This window comes from Emydura macquarii, unplaced genomic scaffold, assembly GCF_026122565.2.
Source record: "Emydura macquarii macquarii isolate MOO-44397 ecotype Brisbane River unplaced genomic scaffold, CSIRO-AGI_Emac_v2 contig_2205, whole genome shotgun sequence".
NCBI classification, from domain to species: Eukaryota; Metazoa; Chordata; order Testudines; family Chelidae; genus Emydura; species Emydura macquarii.
In genome coordinates, this window is record NW_027132342.1 from 19,454,602 (window position 1) to 19,478,733 (window position 24,132).

The window sequence follows — 24,132 nt, forward strand, 5'->3', positions numbered from 1 at the left end:
TTAACTAAGAACGAGGGTGCTGACCCTACACATCCAATGAGAAGAACTACTGTGACCTCCCTCACCATGTGCATTGCAGGGTCGGGACCTAAGTTTTTAACAACACGGTTTTATTCTATTTAGTGAGTTTGTTACCCAGACCTTAGACAAGATACGTTTTTTCATTGCTTCCCTTTAATTTGTTTGGATGTTCTACAGGATTTTCTAATACACTTCATTTCCATCAAGATACTCTAGGCTTACAGCTTATCTACACAGGAAATTTATACCAGCATAAGTGAGATGTAAATTTAAACGGATATAGTTATATCAGTATAATGCTGTTTGTGGCCATTCTTAGTCTTGTATAAAATGTGCCTAATGGTTTAAGCTTATGTCACATGGGAAGGAGATTATGCTAAACCAAACAACACCATTTTTATACTGAAAAACAGTATCCACACAGAGGTTTGTACCAGTATATTGGTTTAACTATACCAGTAGAACTGTGCTAAATTTTTTGAATGAAGTTTGGTTTTTTTTCTTTTTGAAGAAAAAATCTGTAATTTGGTCAACTGTAACATCTGGCAAATTTGTGTCAAATTTGCCACATTATTTCAGCTGAAAAAGAAAAGAAAAAGTCAGAAAAGTCCAAATGTTTCTATTTTTTCAATTCAAAATGACATTTCATTTAGAATTTTACTTCCATTTTATGAATAAAAAAGAAAACAAAAAACAAAAAAAACCCACACAAATAAAACAAAACATTTTGTTTCAAGTCAAATAAAACATTTTGTTTGACCTGAAATTATTTTTTTCCGCTTTTTCTTATGTAAGCAAGGTCTGAGTGACCCTCCCCTGCTCAGCAGCTGAAAGTGGGGGGGGGCACTTTATTTGCATGGGCTTGGTATTTTCACGAGTATGGCTAGGTGTTCAGCATGATGGGAAATGGTCAGTATGGCTGGTTTTTGGTTATAAATCATGTTAGTGTTAACTGCAGGGGTGATGAAATGTTGTCCTCTGATTCTATGAACAAATGGCAGCAGAACTGTGTTTAGCCTGTTCTGATGAAAAATTCACTCTCATTTAAACAGAGCTCAACACAGGTGGCAAATGAATGCTAGAGCACTGTACGAGGGAGGGGCTGAGGGGTCTTCTACTGAGATTGCACCAGCCCTGTTAAAGGGCTACTGTCACGCATGGATTGACTATCTCCTCTCACTGTTAAAAGGTAGAATTAATTATTCCTTTTGGAGTCTTTTGTTTTGTTGACAGCAGGGACATTGCTCCTGTGTCAGTAGAAGGTTTTCCCATGAAAGAAAGCTAATAGCTGAAACTCACTAAGAGTGGTGAGGCCTGAAAGCGGTGGGAGCCAATGCCATGGGAGCCAGCATTGAGGACTCGGCAAGGTCTGGAGTATAGACTTTGGGATGTTAAACAAGAGTGCCGTAAGATTTGCTGTTGCCTCTTAAAGTGAGTAGCGCATAGTGACATTATAGCCGTTTATTGCCATACTTTATCCTGAAATCTCATTTGATTGCGAGCATCAGTTCTAAAATTGTTATAATTTGTTCTTATTTATGTGGCACCAAAGTGTGGTAGGAGCGTTACAAACATGTGAGAAGACAGCTCCCTGCCCTGAAGCATTTATAACCTAAGTAGACACAAAAAGGTCTGAGAAAAGAGGCAAAAGCTATACTGCATAAAGGGCTGAACTGATGCTTCCAACATACTGTTGGTTCCATGATTTTTCCAGTATGTTTGTTGTTGTTCCATTTTCCCAGTTATCACTATAGCTTTGGGTGTGTTGGGCTTGTTGTTTAAGTAATAGTTGTTTTAATCGGCATTTTGAATCCAAAGTTCATATGCCGTTGAGTCTCTGCCATAATTTCTTTACAAACCTCAAAATACTTAGATAAAGTTATTTTAGTCTTTAAAATATGCTAACCTAAGTTGCTCCGCTGTGAAAGCTTTATCTCAGATCAGCACATGCCAGAGACACTTTATCTGGGGATGGCACACAGTTCGTAGGAATCTGGGGAATGTATGATGACGTAGCGCCCATCTTCCCGTGGCCTGGGCTGATTCTCAGGGTTGTGGAAAGTGAAACGTTGTAGGAGGGTTGTGAAGAAGAGAAAGAGCTCCTTCCTGGCCAGCTGCTCCCCCAGACACATGCGGCGACCTGTAAAAGAGAGAGTGAAGAAGTAGAAAGAGGGAGACCCCAAAACCAAAATGATAAGTATTTTCAATACCTGGAAAGATATGGGGGAGCAAATACTTAAACAATAAATTTGTACGCACCTGGAAGATAATAGGGTAATAAGAAATAGTCTGCATGGATTTGTCAAGAACAAGTCATGCCAATCCGACTTAATTTCCTAGTGGATGGGGGGAAGCAGTAGATGTGATGTGCCTTGATTATAGTAAGGCTTTGACACAGTTGTGTATAACATTCTTATAAAAGTAAACTAGGGATATATGGTCGGGATGAATTTACTATAAAGGTGGGTCCACAACTAGTTGAAAGACTGTACTCAAACAGTAGTTATCAATGGTTTGCTGTCATACTGGGAGGGCATATCTAGTGAGATACTGCAGGGGTCAGTCCTGGATCCGGTACTATTCAATATTTACCTTAAGGACTTGGATAATAGAGTAGAGTATGCGTATAAAATCTGCAGATGACACCAAGCTGGGAGGGGTTGCCAGCACTTTGAAGGGCAGTTAAAATTCAAAATGACCTTGACAATTTCGAGAACTGTTCTGAATTCAACAAGATGAAATTCAATAAAGACAAGTGCAAAGTGCTTCACTTAGCAAGGAAAAATCAATTGCACAACTACAAAATGGGGAATAACTGTTGAGGTGGTAGTACTGCTGAAAAGTTCTATGGGTTATAGTGGACCACAAACTGAATATGAGTCATCAATGTAATGCAGGTGGAAAAAAAGCTAATATGATTCTGAGGTGTATTAACAGGAAAGTTGTATGTAAGACATAGGAAGTAACTGTCCCTTTCTACTCGGCACTGGTGAGGCCTGAACTGGAGTATTGTGTCCAATTCTGAGCACCACAATTTAGGAGAGATGTGGACAAATTGGAAAGAATCCAGAGAAGAGCAAAAAAAAAAAGATCAAAGATTTAGAAAATCTGACCGGTGAGGAAATGTTGAAAAGTCTGGGCATGTTTAGTTTTGAGAAAAGAAGACAGAGGTGATGTGATAACAGTCTTCAAATATGTTAAGGGCTATTATAAAGAGGATGGTGATCAAATGTGATCCAGCGCACTGAAGGTAGGACAAGAAATAAGGGTCTTAATCTGCAGCAAGGGAGATTTAAGTTAGATATTAGGAAAAAATTTCCAACTAGGTAGTTAAGCATTGCAATAGGATTCCAAGGGAGTTCATAGAGTCCCCATCATTAGAAGCTTTTAAACTAAGTTTGACAAATAACTGTCAAGGATGGTCTGGGTTTACTTGGTCCTGCCACAGCTCAGGATGCTGGACTTGAAGATTTCTCAAGGTCCCTTCCAGCCTACATTTCTATGATTCTAAGTCACGGAAGGAGGAGGACTCCCATCCCACAAACAATTAATTGAATCAAAGGATCTGCCACACTTCCCCACTCTGCCATATCTCACTGGCAACTGCAAACACCTAATTTTAGAAAGACAGGAACGCATATATGGTCATACTGGAACAGACCAGTGGTCCATCTAGTCCAGCATCCTCTCTCTGAAAGTGACCAGTACCAGATAATTCTAAGGAAGGTCTAAGAAACCCATAATGATCAGTTAATACTTGACTTATGCCCTTTATTCATTTTAAAAACAAAGACATCTGAGATGCTTTTCCATAGGGATGACCTCTTCCAACTGCTCCTGTCCTTGGATTTACCTGCAGAAAAAGGCAGGAAGGCCTCTTGCTTCACAAACTGCCCATCTGCATTCAGGAAGTGCTCCGGGTAGAACTGGTGCGGCTTCTCCCAAACTGTTTCATCCTTCAGCACTGAGGACAAAAACGCGATGATGATGGTCTTCTAAACAGTCCCATAAATGTCCCACAAAACAAAAACAAGCAGGTTATTTCAGGAGAATATAAACCACTGTTGACTTTACCATATGCTTCATTTACCTATAATCTATAGTGAAAGAAAAGCCAGGCAGTCCTCTATTGCTCTATTAATCAGATAATGACACAACTTTTCACTGGAAAAGGCCTATCAATATAGTAAGGTTTGTGTAGCAGGACAACATTTTCTCCCACTCCAGAGATCTCCTTACACTTTCAAGCAAATGAATGCTGTATAATAAGATTTAGTTGACTCTATACAGTTGTATCTATTGGTAGAAATGTGGCTCTCTGTGAGGTTCAGGTCCTTTAGAATAGCACACTACATAACCAACTAGGGACTAAGTAATTCAGTTCCTAGCAATATCCCTTAGCAATCTACATCTGGATGTGTTACTTTCCAGGGGCCGCAAGTGCTGTACCTTAGGGATGAAAAAGCCTTGAACCTCGGTGTCCCGGTACGTCGTACGAGGCACTCCAGCAAAAACAACATCACAATAACGCTGAGTTTCATGGATCACAGCATTGGTATAAGGCAAGTTCACTTGGTCCTCCATCTCCGGTAGCCGATCCCTGCCAATCACTTTATCAATTTCCTCATGGACTCTTCCTGGAAATACAGGAACACTTTATATAGCAGGGAGAATAACAGAGTAGATGCAATAGACTATTAAGGGTCTGATCCAGTTACCACTGAAATCAATTGAAACTTTCCCATTAACTTCTCTTCTAAAGAGACTCTCTATCAACCCTTTATATTTGGCACAATTAGGCATTCCCATCCAAGAAACAGGTAACGTATATTCCGTGTAAATAAGTTTCCATGAGTTATGTCTGTTAGACCCTTACACTGGCTTTATGCTTGAATCCTATTTAATTTAATTTATAAGTACAGTGACCAGATAAAAGTGTGAAAAATTGGGACAGAGGGGTGGGTAATAGTTGCCTGTATAAGACAAAGTCCCGAATATTAAGATGGTCCCGACAATATCGGGATGTCTGGTCACCCTACTTATAAGCATTTCCATAGGGCTCACCAGCACAGGAGTAAGCACCTAAAGTGTAGCGTACATGTCTAAATACAACATCAAGATAGCAATTCTAACAGTAAGAAGCTCCTAGGGCTCAAACCACATTTCAAATCTTAGGAAGAGTGCAGACTGTGGTGCAACCTAGAAGTGATATTTTCAACATTTGCAAATGGTGACTGAGAATCTAGTAAGGGCAATGGAGTTAGCCAAGAGCTCTTCATGTACCGCCAGTCACTACTGCTATTAAATACTATTTAAACTTTAGAGTCCATCACTTCACAAGTAACCTCCTGATGACTTCCTAAGTTTAAAGCTTGCTGAAATATTCATTGTGCATTTAGCCCTTTTGTGTTTACAAATCGTGTAGGAAGCAAGCCTGAATTCCCTCTAATATTTATATGTACAGTATTCACTGCAGGGTTTGAACAAGGAGTTTTCAGGGCTGTCTGTGACCTGTTAACTTTGACTTTTTTTTATTCACTATTACAGTGTGTCACATAGTATTCTCTTTTGCTCCCTGACTGAATGACTGAAACCTTTAAAACAGGAGACTATAATGGAGCAGCAAATTATCAGTAATGGACATTCCAGTGCAAATTTGAAGAATAATTGTTTGTGCTACATTTCATGAGATTTTGGGGATTCTTTCACTGATACATAATAGTGCTCCAAATTCTTCCTACTAGTGAACAGTAAGATCCCACAAATAGCAGCACAGGAAAGCTGGCCCTTATATATTCACAATTAAGTTTTTTCATTATTCAGCCAGCTCTACTCAATGAAGTATGTGAAAAATAAGCAGAAATGTTTTCTGAGCTATTCTGGATAAAATTTTGCCCCAGATGTGATAGAAGGAGTTTGCATCCTGAGGGCACATAGCAGAGGAAGACGTCTACCTTCACAGCAGCACAGGAAGTAGAGCTGGAAAAGATGGTTAGGCTATCAAAAACACACTCCTTGCTAAAGTAGCATAATACCCATAGACCCTTTTTATATACAGGGCCCAATGCAGGGGATCACCGTATGTAGGATGATGCTCAAGTAGCATAGCAGATTCTACACCTGCTGGCCACCAGCGTAGGGGGATGTGCTCAGGGAAAGAGGGCCTTATTGCTACTATTTTGTTGACACTTGAAGAATTCTAGTATATTGCAGAGGCACAATTTCCATAACAGACACAGGGACAACCACTGTGGGGAGTGTGGGAGATACTCTCCCATCATCGTAGCTTCTTTGTTTTCAACAAAATTCTCCCACCTGGTCCCCATCAACTTTTTTCCCTGTGGTTGCACCTATGAGAAGTTGAACAGGTCTGTCAGTTAATCTAGGTGTTTCATGACTACTCTCTTCATTGTTTCAACCAATTAGTCTGGTACTAAAGGAAGGTTCACTCGTCTGCAATTCCGCAGATTAGTCCTAGAGCCTCTTTAAAACACAGTTACAATATTTGCTACCTTCCACTCCTCCAGTATGGTATTTGATCTTCATGAGAGACAGAACAATTTTGTTAGCAGCTCAGTCACTTCATTCTTGAATATCTTGGAGGTAAGCCATCTGGTCTTGGTGCCATTTAAATTTATCAGCTTATTCCATGGCCTTTTCTTTTGATAATTCTAACTCTGACAATGCCTTGTGTTCACTACCTGAAAATGTGTAGCAGAAGTAAGTATCTGCCCAAAGGTTCTCTCTTGTAGTGAGGACTGATACAAAGAAACTATTTAGCTTCTTGTTAATGCCCTTATCCTTCTTGATTATTCTCTTTATTCCCTGGTAGTTCAATGGACCACCCAATTCTCCCAGACATCCTACTTCTGTTATACTGAAATAACGTATTTGTTTTCATGTCTTTGACTATAAATTCTTTACATTTCCTCTTACCTCTCCTAATTTCCATGTTATATTTTACCTCTTTACCTTCCTTTCTATTGGCATCACTTGGGCTGGATTTCCATTTTATTTTTAATGGTTTTTTGGTTTGAACAACCAGGATGCTGGTTAAAAAACCCTACCGCTTTCCTCACTTCTGACTTTAGTACCTTTTTGACTAGCTTGTTCATGTTTCAAATCCCTCTTGGAAAGCTTAGTGACCCAGAGCTAGTTTTTGGTATGATTCCTTCCCTACAGCCGTTGAACTTAATTATATGGAGGTGACGTTTAGTGTTTGAACAATATTTACTTCTTGAAGTAAGTCCTGTGTGGTATTAGGACTAAGTTGAGTGTAGCGTCTCTTCTTGTGTGTTGGAGAAATAGTTGTTTCAAGAAAAAATTGTGTAAAGGGTCAAGAAAAGGCTTCTTACTATATATCCCTGATGGGATTGTTGTGAGTCATCTAGATTGGCATCGTCTGCTAAGTGAGCTCTGAACAGAAGTCTGGCTATGTAATAGAGGCAAATGGAGATCAGGGATGGAAGTGAAAGGGGCCAAGATTTACAAAAGTGACTAGTGATTATGGGTGACACCATTTTTAGGTGTTCATTTTGACATATCTTAATGGGGCCTGATTTTCAGACAGTGCTGAGTAACCACCCTCTGAAAATATGGCCCTTTTAAGGCATCTCAAGCTGAGTACCCAAAAGCTGAGGTGCCCCAAATCACTTTCAGAAATCTTTGCTAGGGCATTTGTGGCCAACCCTGAGAGAGGGAAAACTTAGCAAGGAGCTGTAGGAGCCACAAGGTGTTCTCAACAGAGGGGAAAGCGGTGACTGTAGCCGTGGGTCTCTATGCACAAACTGGAATCTTTAACAAGGCCTTTCCCTCTCCTCATGAGTTTTTGCTTTGCCTCGCCACACATAATGTTCCATTCTTGTGTGGAATCATCCTCTCCTCAATACTGTAGTTCAGCCCAATAGTTAAGGTGACTGTGCTCCAGGAGTTCACATCCAAAAGACAAAAGCACCTGAAAGTAGTAAAACACTGGAAACTTGTCAATGGGAGGTGCAGGGTGAGAGGAATCCATAGCCCTTCCAACCTGCATCACTTACTTTGGACATCAGGATAGAGAAGCATGTACAGCAGTGCCCAGCACAGGGTTACAGTGGTTGTCTCAGTGGCAGCACCGAACAAGTCAAAAATTGTAAAGATGAGGTTGTCTTTGTTGAAACTGCTCTCCGGGTCCCTTTTAGCCTGAAGGAAATAAAAATAGGCTTGTAATACAACGTGGCAGTTTGTTTTTTAAATTCACCCTACTAGCTAAGAGCCTAGATTTGGGTGTATAATGCATTTTCCAGACGTAGGGATCTGATTCTCTGTTACCCCACACCTTGTATGATCATTTACACCAGTGCAGAGTGGCGGAAGGCACCAGATCGGAAAGGAGCATTGTACACTGCCTTTGAATGGTGGCACATGTTTATACAAGGTATATACAAGGGCAGTGAGAACCCAGGCCCGAGCACTGAAAATATTCTTAGTGAGGATCAGAATTCAAAAGATGAATGAGCTACAAGATTCTTCCTGGACTGGGAAGAGCTAAACAAATGGGCAATTCATGCATTGATCAAAGGCCGAGTCATGAAAGCTTCATGAGCTATGGGAACGAAATTTGAAATATTTTCACCTTACATTCAAGGCTCATAATTCTAGATTTCATAGAAGCACAAAAAAGGATTTAAAAGACTGTATCATGGGGCCATTTCAATGTAGTAAGTATACCAGATACATGGTATTAGATACTGTAACTATTCCTATTCAAGATTCAGTTGTTCTAGGTAAATTCAGTTTCCAGATATTATTTGTTGGTAAGTGCTGACAAAGGGCTTGGCACTGAACAAGATAAAATAAAGACAGCTCCAGACCTTTTAAGGTTTTACAATCTAAGCAAGCGGTACAGAATAGACAGGATGAAATGGAAAGTCCAAAGGAAATTATAATAAGGATATTTTTAATAGCTTAAAATCATTGACTTTCTTCTTGTGGGCAAGAAGAAAGTAGTGGATCTTTAGAAGGGATTTGGTTGAAGAGAAGGCAATGGCATAGTGGATCACAATCTGGAGGGCGTATTGGTGGTATGAAAGAAGACAAAGAGAAAAATGTGGGAGCATTAGATGAGTAAGGCATCAAGATTACCATCATTGGAAGACCAGAGGTTATGGGAGTGATGCAATAAGATAATATGTCCAAGATGTAATACGGGTTGCGTAAGGCTTTCAAGGCAAGGACAAGAGGTTTAAATGTGATGTGGTAAACAGGACAGAACCAGTGGAGTGGAGGAAGAAGCAGCAAGATTTGAAATTGGAGGAGAAGGAGAGGGAAGAGTCAAAGATAACCCCCCCTTTATGATCTTGGATGAGCAGGAAGATGGGAGGGAGGGTTTTGGGGGAAAAAAATACAAATCTAATTTTTAGCTACGTTAAACTTATGTTGTGGACAAATCATCTAGGAAGAAATATCTGACAGACTGAGGTACAGGACTGCTTAGAGAGAAGTGGGTCAGGGGAGCAGAGGTTGACATCAACCTAGAAATGAAAGTTCCAACTGTGCAAGCAGATAAGGTTCCCCAGAGCTACAGGGTAGAGGGAGGGGGTAAGGGCAGAGGCTTTAGGACTTCCACAGACAGTGGAAGCGCAGAGGAGGATCCATCAAAGGGGATGCTGAAGGAATAGCTGAGGAGATACCAATAGGAGGAGGACCACGAGAGACCAGTACCACAAAAATCAAGGAAGGACGGGATAGCAAGCAGAAATGTGTGTTCAGCAGCAGAGAAGTAAAGAAAATAAGAATTGGTTTATATTATAAGCTATGAGATTTGGCCAAGAGAAGGCTTCTGGCCACTCTTGGATATCAGTACATGTCCTATAATCAGTGATGTGGGGTTTTTTTTGTCTCATTTCATAGTGTCATTGGTGTTTACTTGGCAAGAGCGCCACAGTTGGACTTGGTCGTATCACTGGGCATCAAAATCTCACTCACGCCTTCCTGCCACATCTCTCTCTGCACTTGAGTGAAGAGAGCATGTTGACAGGAACTCCCCCCTCCCCCCCAAGACAGATGAGATTTTAAAACTTCACTAGTATTGGCAGGGCTGCTTTGCTAAACATAGATAAGTAAATAATATGAAAAGGATCACACAGAATAAAGCAAATGATACTCTAAAGTCTGCAGGGCCAGGACTGTGGCTACTCACATATTTATACAGCACTCAGCACAGTGGGGCCTTGATCCTGATTCAGATCCTAGGTGGTTACTTCAATGTGAATAATTACTCCTAACTGCATTTTGACTGGCCTTTTTTCACACATGCCATATACCACTCAACTGTGAGTAAAGTACTATTATTACCGAGATAAATCATAGGCAGGGAATACAAGGTGAATTGTTAAATATCTAAGCACCCCATTTTTAAGCTGAGGTTACACTTAAATCCAGGCTTCCTCAGATATACTGAACCTTTCTTTTCCATGTGCCCTTGAGTGTAAGGGGGCAGGTGTAGAAGGATCTTGAGATTTACTTCCATTCACCCAGTGCCTCTGCATACAAGGGCTGGCATGTTGCCCTTACTTGCACTGGAGAGCAACAGCCCTATGCTCCCTGCTGCGTGCACTCAGGTGAAAGGACCTGCAGGATCAAGGGCTCAGCATAACAGATGGGTTGCTCCACCACAATCACACAAATCCAAACAGCAAAATATGACCCAAGGATCCATGTCTGTCTCCTCCTACCTTTTCTATCTCCTCCAGAAAAGCATCAATCAAGTCTCTGTTAAAGGCTGGATCCCGTGTCTCCTTGTGCTCCTTCACAATCTCCCTTAGGATGTTAAAGCTATCATTATAGGGTTGGAAGACCTTATTATGCGGCCCAGGAATATGCACCAACCAAGGCATCATGTTCAGAATCTAGGATGAAAGAAATAGGAGAGGAGAAGCATTAGATCAGGAAGGTGGGTCTCAGATAGTCCATGGGGAAAGAGATGGAACTGGGATAGAATGTTCCCAGCAGGCCGGCTCCCCCACTTCACACTACACTGGGTAAACATTTTGAGGCTCCCTACTTTTTTATTTCCAACATGCAACACAATGTGTTGTGACCAATATTGCTTGCATATAAGTTAACCATCTGACTCACCACCCTGGTAGTAAACACCTTCCTCAGTTCATACTCCTTCTGTTATGACCTCCTTTCTGCATGTCCGTGGCAACAGGAGAACAGGGAAAGGGTGGGCGGCTGGGGGAACATTATTGTTGAGACTTTTCTTATTGTTTCAGGGCTCTGGGGAGACTTTAAATGTTTTATAAATACTGGCCCTGATGCTACGATCCTTGCTCAGGATAAATGTCGCTGATGCTTATGGGCTAGGCTCAGAATGATTTTCTACTCTTTTTGTTTCTGATCTATCTATTAAGCATGAGGGCCAAGGCCTCTGTAAGAGTAGAGTTCCTTTGAAGGGCTGATTTTTTAGAGGAAAGTCAGTCTGTCACTCACCCTTCCCTGATCTTGGTTATACTAATGGGATAGTTGATTCTTTTGTAAGAATGTGTGTGTGATACACAAGACAGTAGTAAGATGCAGTCTGATAGTTAGCTTCTTGCAAAAATCACACAGAGTAAAGTAACTTGTGTTCACAGCTGGGGGAAGTGGGAGGTTTGGGATACCTTCCTTCCATAAAGAAATTATCAGAGTACTGTGACTGTATTGAAAAGCATTAAAGTCTTTTTTTTTTTCTTTTAAAGTTTTAGATGTTCTGTTCAGAAAAATACCTACAAATTAGGAAGAATCTCTAAACTATCCCAGGCCCTCCGTTCATCAAAACTGGGCTGGAAATCTCCCAATAACAAGCCTTCCTTAGAAAAATTTCCTGTACACCTTTAGGTGTTGACTAAGAAAAACAAGAGAACAACCTATCTCCAGGCATTTCAGAAGTCCCACTTCCTGCCCTGGCTGCCTCTAGAAAACGCAGAGGAACACAAGGGAAATAGCCATACACAAACCCTAGCCAGAAAGTATTTGACAGGTTTCAAGAGATTTTTGTTTCATCCAAACTGGTTCATAATCCTGCATCAAAAGCACCATGGCACTTTTGTCTAAAACACCATATGGAATGTGGTTTCTTCATCTCTTCTGATCCACCCAGGCAGTGATTCTTATTAAGCAACCAAGAGGTTTCATTTTTACTGACAATCAGATTTTTGTGGGCTACCTGGGACGTCAGTCCAGCTCCTATATTGAAAGCCTCTTCTATCAGGTGTAGCAGCCTCAGGAATTTCTCATTGTTGTACTCAAAGCGGTTGCCAAAAGTGAGGGAGCACATCACATTACCTACTGCGCTGTTTACGAGGAAGCGTGGATCAAAAGAACAGCCTAAAAAAGATACAGGAACCAATCCAAGAGATTAGGAGGCATGCCATGATCACAGCTTGCTACTATTTAGGGATGTATTAAATGAGACCCTCTATAGGAAATGCACTGTACCTTGCTATTTAGCTGAATGCCCTCCACAGTGGTTGGATCATTTCCACATGTAAGCTTGCCCTCCTCCTCCACCACGTCTAGAATCACTCTTCTCTCTAGCTACATGTACCCTAATCTTGAGAGCATCAATATTAACCCACCCCCATGCTCTACTATATGACTAGAGATATGAACATTTCTAATCTGTCAAACTTACCATTTTTAGAACTGAACGCAGCGCATAGACATCTAGCTTCCTCGGTCACTCGCTGATTCAGGGATCTCTTCCCCAGCCCAAAATTCCTCAGGTTGCAGAGAACAAATCTCCTCAGCTCCTTCCAGCCATGGCCATATCTGGCCATCATTAGCCCTTGAGGGTTTCAAAGAATACTAGTCAGTTAGTAGCCTGTTTTCCTTGGCCCTCCCATGCTATAATAAATGAGAAAGGGTTTGTTTTGTTGTATTAATTTACTCTTTTTTTTGTTAATTTATTTCCCCGTTAACCGTGCCGCTGTATACATGGCTCACGAAGGTGACATTTTTGGGGAGAAATGGGCTTGGGTCCCTTGGGAAGCAGTCCGAGCTAGAGCAATATGTAAGGGGACTGTTGGCCCCTTACTGAAACTTAGTGGGGTTTTTGGTTGGCCCCCCCCTCATAATACCAAAGGAAAGGGGTTGATGAGAAATCAGGACCCTGAGACTGACACTCTTAGGCCGTTGCTCCAGGTCAGCCTGACTGACAGGGCAGACAGGCAAATGAGGGAGCCAGGGGGCTGGAGGGTCCCGTCTCTGAGTGAGCTGGAGCAGCCTGGGCAGAGCAGGACCGAGTTAAGGAGAAAACCACACCCAAAGCCACAGCAGCTGGAGCCAGAGCGAACCAGAGACGCAACCCAGGGAGCTGAGCTGGAGGCAGAGCAGCCATGCTGAGACAGAGTGGAGTTGGGGCTGGGGCAGATGCAGCCTGGACCCAGGTGTGGTGAGCGGCTGGAGAGAGTGAGGGGGCCTCTGGGCAGAGGTCCCAGTGCAGGGAAATGCCACCAGATAAGAGGCTTCACTTGCTGGACTTGGAGGAGGATCATGACTTCGACGGGGGGGCGGGGCTGACAAAGGGAAGAAGGGTCCTGCTACTTGGAGCCTGAGGGCATGTGACCACTGCCAGAGCAAGTCTCTGACCCGCAGCATCCCTATAACACAGCCAGGGCCTGGAAAGGAGACCTGGGACATGTGAGGAACAGACTGTGAACTTCCTTTACATCCCAGAGACGCTATGTGTGGTGTCTTTGTGCCTACGGGGCGGCATTAGGTGTTTTCCGTTAACCTTTCTCATTCTTCCTTATTTTTTAAATGGGTGGCTGTTTATCTGCTTTGAACTATAAACAATGATCAGTGGGTCAGGGAGGCATCCAGAGCAGAGAGAGTACCCCGCAGTGGGGACACCCCAGCCCTTCCTAAGTGACCACGACACTATTGGGGGTCGAGCCCCCCAGGAATCCTGGGCCCAGCCTTGTCAGGGTTACAAGGACTCTGTCACACAGGGGAGTGGAAGGGGGTCCTCAAAGTCAGACAAGCCTCTGGGTAAAGTGAGTGGGAGTGAGGATTCAGCTCCTTTTGCTAGCCAATTCCACCGGGGTAATGTACAAGCCGGGAACGTTCCCTCTGACAGCAGGACTATTCCCCGGCTTACAAATAGTTCCCAAAATTGCTACATGGGCCAGAGCTAGTACTTCAGCTTTTTGGGACTCTAGGTGCTGTCTCTCTGTGAAACCAGTGTGTTTCCGTGGGTCTCCGGCACCCGGGGGGCCAATGCTTGCATTTGCACAACCCCGTCAGCGGTAGTGGTGGCAGGACCCCGCACAGTTTGGGGGGTGTCTGCGGGCCCGTTTCCCACTCTCTCTCACTCCCCCCCCACCGGCTATGGGGGTGGCAGGGGCATCTGGGAGCAGGAGTGACGGGGCAGATGCCCCCAGGCCGCCCGGCGGTGGGGGGACATGACGGGGTCTGCCACAGAGCCCTGCTGTTGGGTTGGCTGCCTGGCCCCTGTGCAGCCGGGGTCTCCGCGGCTCCCTGATGTCATTGCACCAAGCACAGGGGTGGAGGGCCCAGGAGGACGCTTGCTTCCTCCGTAGTGGGAGCCCTAAGCTGCCGGCAGGCCTTAGCTGGAGTGGGCAGGGATGTCGAAACCCAGCGCCCCCTGGCTACCTGCAACAGCGGGGGGCGGCTCCTCCTAGGCCAGTGCCCAGGGGCATGGCCCCCGCCTGCCTCCTTCTCCCCCCCACCCCCGTTTGTCCACCACTATGTGAAACAGGTTTTAAAATAAAGTTTATAATGACATCTGGCCTTTAAGTCTCTTGCTGGTGGCAGCCATTTTGCTGGAAAGCAACATTGTGACACCAGCAGCCTGGGGCAGCTGCACAGAGGCCCAGTAAACCAGTTTCTACTCCCCTGTAACAACCATCTTAGCAATCAGATTTAACATATTCCCACCCAACAGCGGGCAGTTTGGTTGGTGCGTGCACACTGTTCATCATAATGTACAGTACCCATAATGTACCTGGAAGGCAGAGCTATGTTATCTGTGCTCCCCAAGAACTGATGTGCATGGAGGAGATGGAAAATTTGGCCTGGACTATGAGAAACTTTAGCTGCTTGAGGGACACTTGCCTTCACAGTTTTTTCTAAAGCCCAAGCTGTCAAATAAAGAAAAGGGTGGTCGGTCAGCAAAGTCCTCTGATTTATGGACCAGTGCTTCCTTTACAGCTTCTAACCCAGTCAGCACGACCAAGTTTTGCCATCCAACCTGAAGAGAGAAGATTTTTCCAAACGTCTTACTGAGCTGTCAAGTAAGAGGGAAAGAAGAAAACAAACAAAAAGAAACAGAATTAAAGAGAGAAAAAACAGTTACAAAGGGCTGTAGCCTAAAACGAGACACACTGTAGCATGGTCTGTGGAAGGTAGAGTGCACAGCTTGATGGGTGGGCTTTCACTAGAGAGTGTTTAAGCCCTGTGTAGACCCAGGAGGGAATATGCCCTAATCTGGTAGGACGGATCCAGTTCAGCACCACGTTTTCCTATCATGATGTGTAGATTTGGATGGGAAGAAAATCAGTGTCCGTCTCCTCTGCCCACCCTCGTTTCCAAACAGTCATTTCATAAAGACCATTATCGGGTTTCAAAGTACTGGCTCATTGCACAAATGCTGCACTGTACATTAGCGCTGGTCAAAGCTCAATTTCCAGTCAGTGGGAAATTTTGACATTTTGAAATTTGTTTCTGGTTAGAATCAGAATGAAAACAAATTTCCCAGACACTGAAATTTAAAAAAAAAAAAAAAAAAAAAAGTTCTGTTTTGGAAAGTTTTTGTTTCAAAATTTCATTTTGAAATCTTGATGTTTGGATGCTAATACTGTTTTGTTTTAATGGGTTTTTTATTTTTACACTATTACATTTTTCATATCATGTCAGTGGTAATAGTGCTATGAATGACTAGGCACTACTACTACTGATGTGTCATGAACGAATATAAAAATAATTACAAATGAAGCCATCCAAAACAAACATTTTCCATGAATAAATTTTCACTTCACAAGTGCCACCCTATGGGCATATTAGTCATCAGCATTTGTTGTCTAAAAAAAGTTTCGGTGAAAACATTCCCACGAGCTCTACTATATAGTTGAGTATGGGAACCATTGCTAAAGTGATGTAATGTGCCAGTTTACACACAGCTACACCTTGGGGCGGGAGGTGTCCAAGTCCTACTTTAAGGGCCCAAATGAAGAATGAGGCATGGTACATTGCTGCTTTCTCAGCTATTAGAGTAGTATAAACTAGGGTCAATTCTTTCTTTATATTACCATTTATTTTTAATAAGTATAGTAAAAGATACAAACTGACTTACAGTCCTGCTGTGCACATGGTTCCACAATGTATTACTGATCAACAATTAACCACCTACACTGTTTACAGTGTGAGTGGTATGTCACAAGCTCACACGATATAAACTAAGTATTATAGTTTATATAAATATATTTAAATCTCCCTGCAGTACACCCCCTGAATAAATGCACTTCAGCTGGCATTCGGGAACCAGAAGCTGATCTGGCATGGGTGCCATTCACTAACCCTCTCTGCCAGCCAGTGAATGGCATCGTTCCCTGTGGCACTTACCTTAACTATGGTGAAATGAGGCTGATAGATATTGAGCTGCAGCAAGTTTCCAATGAAAGGGAAGGAGACAGGACCCGGGGGGTAGTTGTTCCATCTCTTTCTGCGCTTCATGTGATCAAAAAGCAGGATAAAGACAGCAAGAGAGATGAAGACATTCCAGTGGGATGGGAGCTGAGACCAGAGACAGGAGAGCTGTTCCATTGTCTCTCTTCTACCTCACTCTCTTCCCCAGTAATTTTCTCCCTTTTCCCTCCACCACTTCCTTCCTTTTTCACTTTCTCCCAGTCTATCTGTCTTGCTGGTTTTTTCTCCTATTTGCCCTCTCTTCCTTTCCCTCTGTTTTTAGCTCTTTCTCTAGCTATTTTATTGTATTCACACCATCGCTTCTAATAATAAAGTACTATAAGTCTGCACAGGACTTTACAAAAAGCAAAGTGTGGGGCTGTAGTTATTGTTTCTCTTCAGCTCCTCCCCAGACCAGGGAGGAGTAAGAGTGGTGATGAGGGTGTGCCTGTCCCCATTTTATGCAAGCTAGACTATATGTCATCATGCTCTGCCAGTAGACTATTAGTGTTATCATGGCGTGGTTCTGGTGTTTCTCACACACTAGATTACACCCAAGATGGCGGCAATGGTTAGTCAAGCAGGATGCTAAATGAACCTGCTGAGAAGCTGAATATAGTGTTTGTGATCGATCCTTTGTTTATTTGTTTTAAATGAACTCAGCAATTGTAACAGCGTCTCATTTCCTTCTGCTACAGTCTGTTTCTGTTGGCACCAGGTTAGTCTTGCTCTGCACTCAGAGGCTGAGAGCTTTGCCTATTAGATTTTCAGCGGCCCCTGAATCGGTCAGAAGCACCATGCCAGAGTCTGCCTCATGCTTCTTCATGGTAATTTTTCAGCACCCAAAAGTGAGGTAGAGGTTTTACAGAGACAAGTGATAATACAGGCCCTGGCCTGCAGAACTTAGCATCTAAATTCAGATGTGATACGCATTCTTTCAGTCCTTAGTTAGAGGCTCTATCTTCCTTTGGGGAGCATGAGGAGGCAGGAAAGCGGGGCAGTACCAGGAGGCGAGTGCAGAGGAACAGCAGCAGGGGAAAGGTAGGACTGCCAGACATCATCAGACAGGGAATTGTAAGAAACAATGAAATGCTGAGGGGCAAGAAGCAATGCCTAGAGGAGGCAGAGGGACAAAGGCAGCCACAAAATCTGTAGAAGGAGTGACAGTTGGGGGGCCAATCTTGTGATAGATGGAGCCAAAAAATGTACTGGTGAGGACTCGTGATACAGTCCCACTCCAATGATCCACTTCAAGAATAGGATTATAGCAGGCGATTAGCTAAAAAGAAAAGGTTTTGATTGGTTTGGTTACCTCTGATGTCACTATCTAGGTTTAAATTATATATATATGGTTGCTCATCCCTGTAGCATCTAGGCAACACAGTGGCACTACTTAAGAAGGACCTGCGTTATCCATGACTGGAATTATAACACTGTGGCGTACCGTGGGTCTCTGGCACCTGGGGGGCCAATGCTTGCATTTGCACAATCCCATCAGCGGCAGAGGTGGCAGCGCCCCCCGAGGGGGGGGGAGGGGAGATCTGTGGGCCCATTTCCCGCTCTCCCTCACTCCCCCCTCCCACTGTGGGGGGTGGCAGGGGTGGCTGGGAGCAGGAGTGACAGGGGCAGATGCCCCCAGGCCACCCGGCGGCGGGGTGTGGGAGGGATGTGATGGGGTCTGCCCCAGAGCCCTGCCGTTGGGTTGGCTGCCTGACCCCTGCACGGCCTGGGTCCCTGCGGCTCCCTGGTGTCATTGCGCCCAGCGCAGGGGCGGGGAGGGGCTGGAAGGAGGCTTGCTTCCTCTGCAGCGGGAGCCCTCAGCTACCAGCAGGCCTGAGCTGGGGTGGGCGCGGTCGCCAGGGATGTCGAAGCCGAAGGCCCATGGCTCCCTGCAACAGTGGGGGGCGGCGCTTCCTAGGAGGGCCCAGCCAGTGCCCAGGAGTATGGTCCCCTCCAGCCCCCACATCGATCCGCCACTGTTATAACAATTAGATAGCAATCATCAATAATTAATTACAATCTAATTTCTTCAAAAACATTTATTCATAGGTTTTCCAGGAGTTTTAAACTACATAGAAATGTCTGTGTTACTCCATTATTATGCTCATTCAGTCAAAAAAAAAGGTCAGACAAATGCTGAATTTCTTAAAAGCTCACTTTTAATGGATTTTAATGCTAATGAATTGACAATTTGTTTGACTTGTAAACCCTCAGAAAAGTCAGTCAGTACTGTAAGGCCCTGTTCCCTGAAGCCAACAAAAGGAAGATAACTGAGTCAGCTCTCTGCTGTCATCTGCTGGAGAACAAGGGGAGTCGACTGAGACAGGCCCGTTGGGGACATTGGCTGAGTTTTGTACTTATGGCCCATAGTTTGGAGCTTACCCTGTTGGGAACCATCTGGGCAAAGCCTGCACAATGACTGAGTACAGAGTCACCCTGAAGAAGACTGATGTTTGCCAAGCCTCGGGAAGAATCCTTGGACAGAAGAAGCCCAAGTTCCAGAAAAGAGAGATTGTCCATTCGTGGTTAATTGCTGAGCCTACTTTTGGAGGGGGTAGGAACTCTTATGATTCTATTAGGCCACTGATTCCTCAGGTCTCTTAAAAAAAAATCAAAACCTGAGCTGAGAGCAGCAGTTGCCTGATGTGAGAAGAGCTCAGCAGTGGTTCTAGTCACAGGGCCAGTGGAGGATAAAACCCCTCGACTGAAGCATTTTAAGTGTAGACAGCTGTAGATGAAGCCACTTCTCGCAGACAAGACAACTGAATTTAGAAAGCACTCCACATTTCCAAGGGCCAGGTTGCAAGTCCCTTACACACATGGCCAGTTTCACTGACATCAGTGGGACTTCATGCGTAATTGCTCACCAGTGTGAAAAAGGAGGTTCCCTGCGTGGGTCTATGTAACCAACTCTGGCATGACTCAGGTCATCAGGATCTCTCCATACCCACACTGGCCTCTGCCAGAATCCTTGCAGCACCGCGTGAGGCAGGGAATCACAAGCCACTTTACAGGTAATTGGCTGCTCAGATGATATCATGGTCCAGCGATCACTGCTCTAGTTCCATCTCTAAGAGGAGCCCAGTAGCAATTTAATAGTCTCCTCACCCAATCCCAGTTCTCTCACATAACATCAGAGTTTATTGGCAGAATATAGATGACAGTTACTACATGAAAGATACTTGTAAAAAATGGATAATGAAACTGACCTCCTTTGTAAAGCGCTTTGCAATCTACTGATGAAGAGTGCTATAAGAGCTAGGTATTGTTATTGTAACTAAAACTCCACAAAGCAAGCCGCAAGCCTGAGCTGAAGTACAGAAATATTACTTCCAGTGTAACAATACCACGCAATACTCTCTCCCTCTAACTGGAGGCCAGAACTTCTCCCAGCCTGTCATCTTAGAATGCCAATGTATCCACTGCTCCAGGACCATGGCCATTTTGTCCCCTGAGGTGTAAAGGTGGCTTGACTGATGTGCTCTGGCTATTCTCTTCTTCCTACAGCCTACACAGATCTATGGGAAAGAAAGTGTAAGTTGGCTGCTTTCCCTTTGGAACAAGATGTTTTTAGGTTAAAAGAAAAACAAATGTCTGAACTACTTATAATCCAGCCAAGCGGCAAATCGAATCTACTCCCTACCCTACAACACAATTCACTCTGCAATTCCACAAGTGAAATAACGACACCCTCATCCCTTGGCTTCTATTCACACAGCTCAAATCTTCTTTCTCACAGTAACAGAGCATGCTTGCTGCCAATGAATGTACTTAATATGAAGCACCGGAGGCAAACAATTTTCAAGAACTAAAGAGACAGGAAGTAATAACAATTAAAGAATAAAAGATTCCTCTTTTTATTAACATGATTTTACTACATTTTATACAATACACAAATTATAACAATCCTTTGCAAGGGCAAATTACAGGGTTATCATGGACAAAACACAATATTTTGAGACAATTTAGTGGCAATTCCTCCTGTGGGAGCTTTACACTAACATAAAAGTTTCCATTCCAAAGAAACTGTGCTTACACTGTTCCAGGCTGAAAGTGAAAGGAATGTATGTGAAAGGAAGGCAGGTCCACTGTACAGGAATAAAGTAGTAAAGGGATAAAGTAGTATCCCTTTAAATCTCTTTAAATCATCTGTGAAACCCTTTTGTGCCATTCCCCATGTTCAGGTTTTTTTTTAGAAGCTTCCAGAACACAACCGGAGCAGCAGTGTGTATGTGGAGGAATCCCTGACATGTTGCGTATATCCAATAAACACTTGTTTGGATCCCACTGTATACATGTGATTCCTTTGTGTAAAGAGAAAAAGACAAGAGCAAAACTGGAATTACACTAACCTATAAAGTACATACTGGGCCAGATCCTCAGCTGGGGCAAATTGGCCTAGTTCCATTGACGTCGGTTTACATCAGTGGAAGATGTGATCTATTTTGTTTCCAAATTGTCTGAAATAACGCAGGTACAGCTCTGTAAATAGCTTTATCTGCAGCGTGTAGAAGCAAATACAAGTATATGCTCAAGCCTTTTCTCACAGGAGGAAATGCTCTGGTCCCAAAGGCAACACCCAGGAAAAGTGCTAGAAAACCAAACCACTCCCTGCTTGCACAGAGCACTGCCTTTTCCATCTGAACAGCTGCAATAAGCATTCCGTTACACATTTGCTATATGTACTGACATGCAACAGGAACCTACATAGTGCGGACAGGAAAACAGCAAATACTGTAGCACTTATAGCATCATTTCAGGTAGTCATTGAAGCAGCTTCAGATATGGAGTCAAATGATAATTAAACTCAAGGAGATTCTGCTAAAGAATGAAGCATGCACAACACTAAGGCCAGGTCTACACTGCACACCTAGATCAGTAAACTACGTCACTCAGGGACGTGAAAAATCCATATCCCTGAGTGACATAGTTATACCGACCTAACCCCGCGTATAGACAGCACTATGTCGAGAAGAGAGCTTCTCCCATCAACACAGCTACCGCCTCTTGGAGAGGTGGATTTCCTATACCAATGGGAAAAGCTCTCCCATCGGCGTAGGAGCATCTTCACTTAAGTGCTACAGTGGTATAGCTGTGCCAATGCAGCATGTTAAGTGTAGACCTGCCCTAAGCATTCCTAAAATATACAAAGAGAACTTTGCAGAAAACTGCACTTATCTTGGGACAGCCTGGATCTGGTAGGGGTGTGGGCTGAGTGTTAAGGCAAAGTGTCCATCTTCTCGAGGCCTGGCCTGGCCCTCAGGGTGTTGGAAGGTGAAACGGTGCAGGAGGCTGGTGAAGAAGAGGAAGAGCTCCATCCTGGCCAGCTGTTCCCCCAGGCAAACACGACGACCTACAAGAGTGGGAGTGAGAAAAGAGGGAGGAGGCAGAGAGAAGGAGGATTCAACACCAAACATAAATTACTAGTCACTGAAAGAGTAAGAACCTTACTGCACAACCACAGGTCGGAGTGAATAGAGAATCTGCCTCCACATGCAGCAGATGGCGAGTCTCTCTATTCCCAGATCCTGTGTAAACAGGAACACATAGGAAATACTTCACCAGACCAATCAATGTTCTATTTAATCTGATACCCTGTCTCTGATGGTGGCCAGCACCAGAAGCTTCAGCGGAAAGCATAAAACAAAGGACTCTATCATCAGTTGATCTGGAGAGGGGAATTACTGCCTACTTAGCCTGACTCAAAAGGGCCAGAGACACTTTAATACACATAGGGTTAAATCCTCAACTGGTTACACTGGCATAACTCCATTGAAGTAAAAGGATCTACAGTAATTTACACCAATTGAAGATCTGTTCCATGCACCCTTTGTGGAATTCTTGCCTTCTAGAATCTAAATGGGTAAATAAATGCCTTTAGCTAGAGAAATCTGAGGTGGAACAACATGACTATGCTACCAGGCAGGAGATTCTGGTTCAAGTGTGACCTGGGGACATTGATTTCCTAGACTCGTGGTGAATACAAGTGATGCATCTTCACCTATAGCCCATCTCAGGCTAAATCACTGCAGCAAGCCTTGGCACTACTCACACAAACATTAACACGTCACCGCCATCCTGAAAGACATCATTGGCTCCAGACCTACTCCCATATCCACTGCAAAATCCTTCTTTTTGTCGTTAGGAACCTTAATGACGATACCTCTCCCCCCCTTCCTTTTTGGACTACTCTCTTTGCAGTCTGTGAGTTGATAACAGAAGCGAATGAGTTATGGGTAAGACCATGTTTGGAGCTGGGGGAAACCTCCTAATCAGCTGACTTAAAATCTCATTGACACTGATATGTGGAGCATGCCTGTCACTGGAGATAGTTGTAAGAAACACGGAAGGGGTTGTACCTAAAACAAGGCCTGATAGAACCTGCCCAGAAACTAGTATCAGGTGGTGCAGGGTTGCCAACTGGCCGTAAATTTATGGACAGTCAGTAAAAAAATGTACAATTTTAACACTGTCCATAAACCCGTAAATAAATGAAAATGTTCGTGAAATTGGGTAGAAATAAAACATATTGTATTTTGACATTGATCGTCTTTGTTCAGAATCACTTCCTGTATCATAAAACTACACTGACCATGACTTGATCAGTTTCCTGTTTTCTATTGTTGCATATGCCCAAAGAACCCAATTGATCAATTAACTGTGGCTAAAACAATTGCGTAATTCCGAATTCCTGTGTACAGGATATCGCAAGTGAGTACACACTTTTGTGACGTTATTTTATTGTTTATGGTATTTTTAGTGATGTCAGTAAAAAATTTACCATGTCAGTAAAAAAAAAAAATCAACCTCAGATCTTCATGTCAGTAAAAACTAAAATGCAAGGTTGGCAACCCCGGTGGGGAGTTCAACGGGGCATTGTGACCAGATGCAAGGAAGAGTGCGAGTGTGTGAGAGAACACAAAGACACTAAGAACAGACAAAACCAGAGAGAGAAGCAGAGACAAAAAGTAATCAGGACAAGCAGGAGTAGCCTGTGAGCGCAGCGTGACCCTGTAAAAAAGGCTTTTGGGTCTGTTGGCAAAAGAGGCTTGGGGCTGCAAACTAAGAAACGACTCCTTTTGTTGTTGGTTCCTCCTGAGTTCAGAGGAGCAGGACTTTGTACATTCCTTATAAATAAATAAGAAGGCATCAAAGAAAATACTTAACTCCATCAATTTCTACTTCCAACTGGAATGTTCCCAGGGCCCTGAAATTTGACTAGCCATTCAGGTTGGAAAGGAGCAACACTAGTGTCACAATTGAGCAACTAGGAAAGGTAGAGGTTTTGTGCTTTGTGCTGCTAAGGAACAAATACGGTGTTAGCTAATGAAAGTCCATTCTTGACTTATGCGAGGCTCTAAATCAAGGGCTCCCCAAGTTTTTGCTGGCACGCCCCCATTTTAATGAAGTATTTCCTGCCGGTACCCCAAAATGGCATCC

The 24,132-nt window shown here is 43.5% G+C and overlaps 2 protein-coding genes across 11 annotated transcripts in view; both read right to left on the reverse strand.

The window, feature by feature from the left end:
• Window positions 1-1,982: 1,982 nt before the first annotated feature.
• On the reverse strand, window positions 1,983-16,899 carry CYP2D6 (cytochrome P450 family 2 subfamily D member 6). Its single transcript, XM_067559049.1, has 9 exons — window positions 16,630-16,899; window positions 15,124-15,295; window positions 12,680-12,832; window positions 12,212-12,372; window positions 10,737-10,910; window positions 8,061-8,202; window positions 4,471-4,658; window positions 3,875-4,016; window positions 1,983-2,161 (listed from the first exon to the last, which is right to left on the reverse strand). Exons 1-9 carry the CDS (start codon window positions 16,828-16,830, stop codon window positions 1,983-1,985), a joined length of 1,512 nt encoding a protein of 503 aa, XP_067415150.1. The 5' UTR covers window positions 16,831-16,899.
• Window positions 16,900-20,516: 3,617 nt separating this feature from the next.
• LOC137160779 (cytochrome P450 2D14-like) overlaps window positions 20,517-24,132 on the reverse strand; it is a 50,934-nt gene continuing 47,318 nt past the window's right edge. For all 10 annotated transcript variants that reach the window (XM_067559621.1, XM_067559620.1, XM_067559616.1 and 7 more), the window contains one exon: window positions 20,517-22,045. In XM_067559621.1, the coding sequence (XP_067415722.1) occupies window positions 21,867-22,045 (179 nt within the window). In that variant the 3' untranslated portion in view covers window positions 20,517-21,866. The remainder of the gene's footprint in view (window positions 22,046-24,132) is intronic.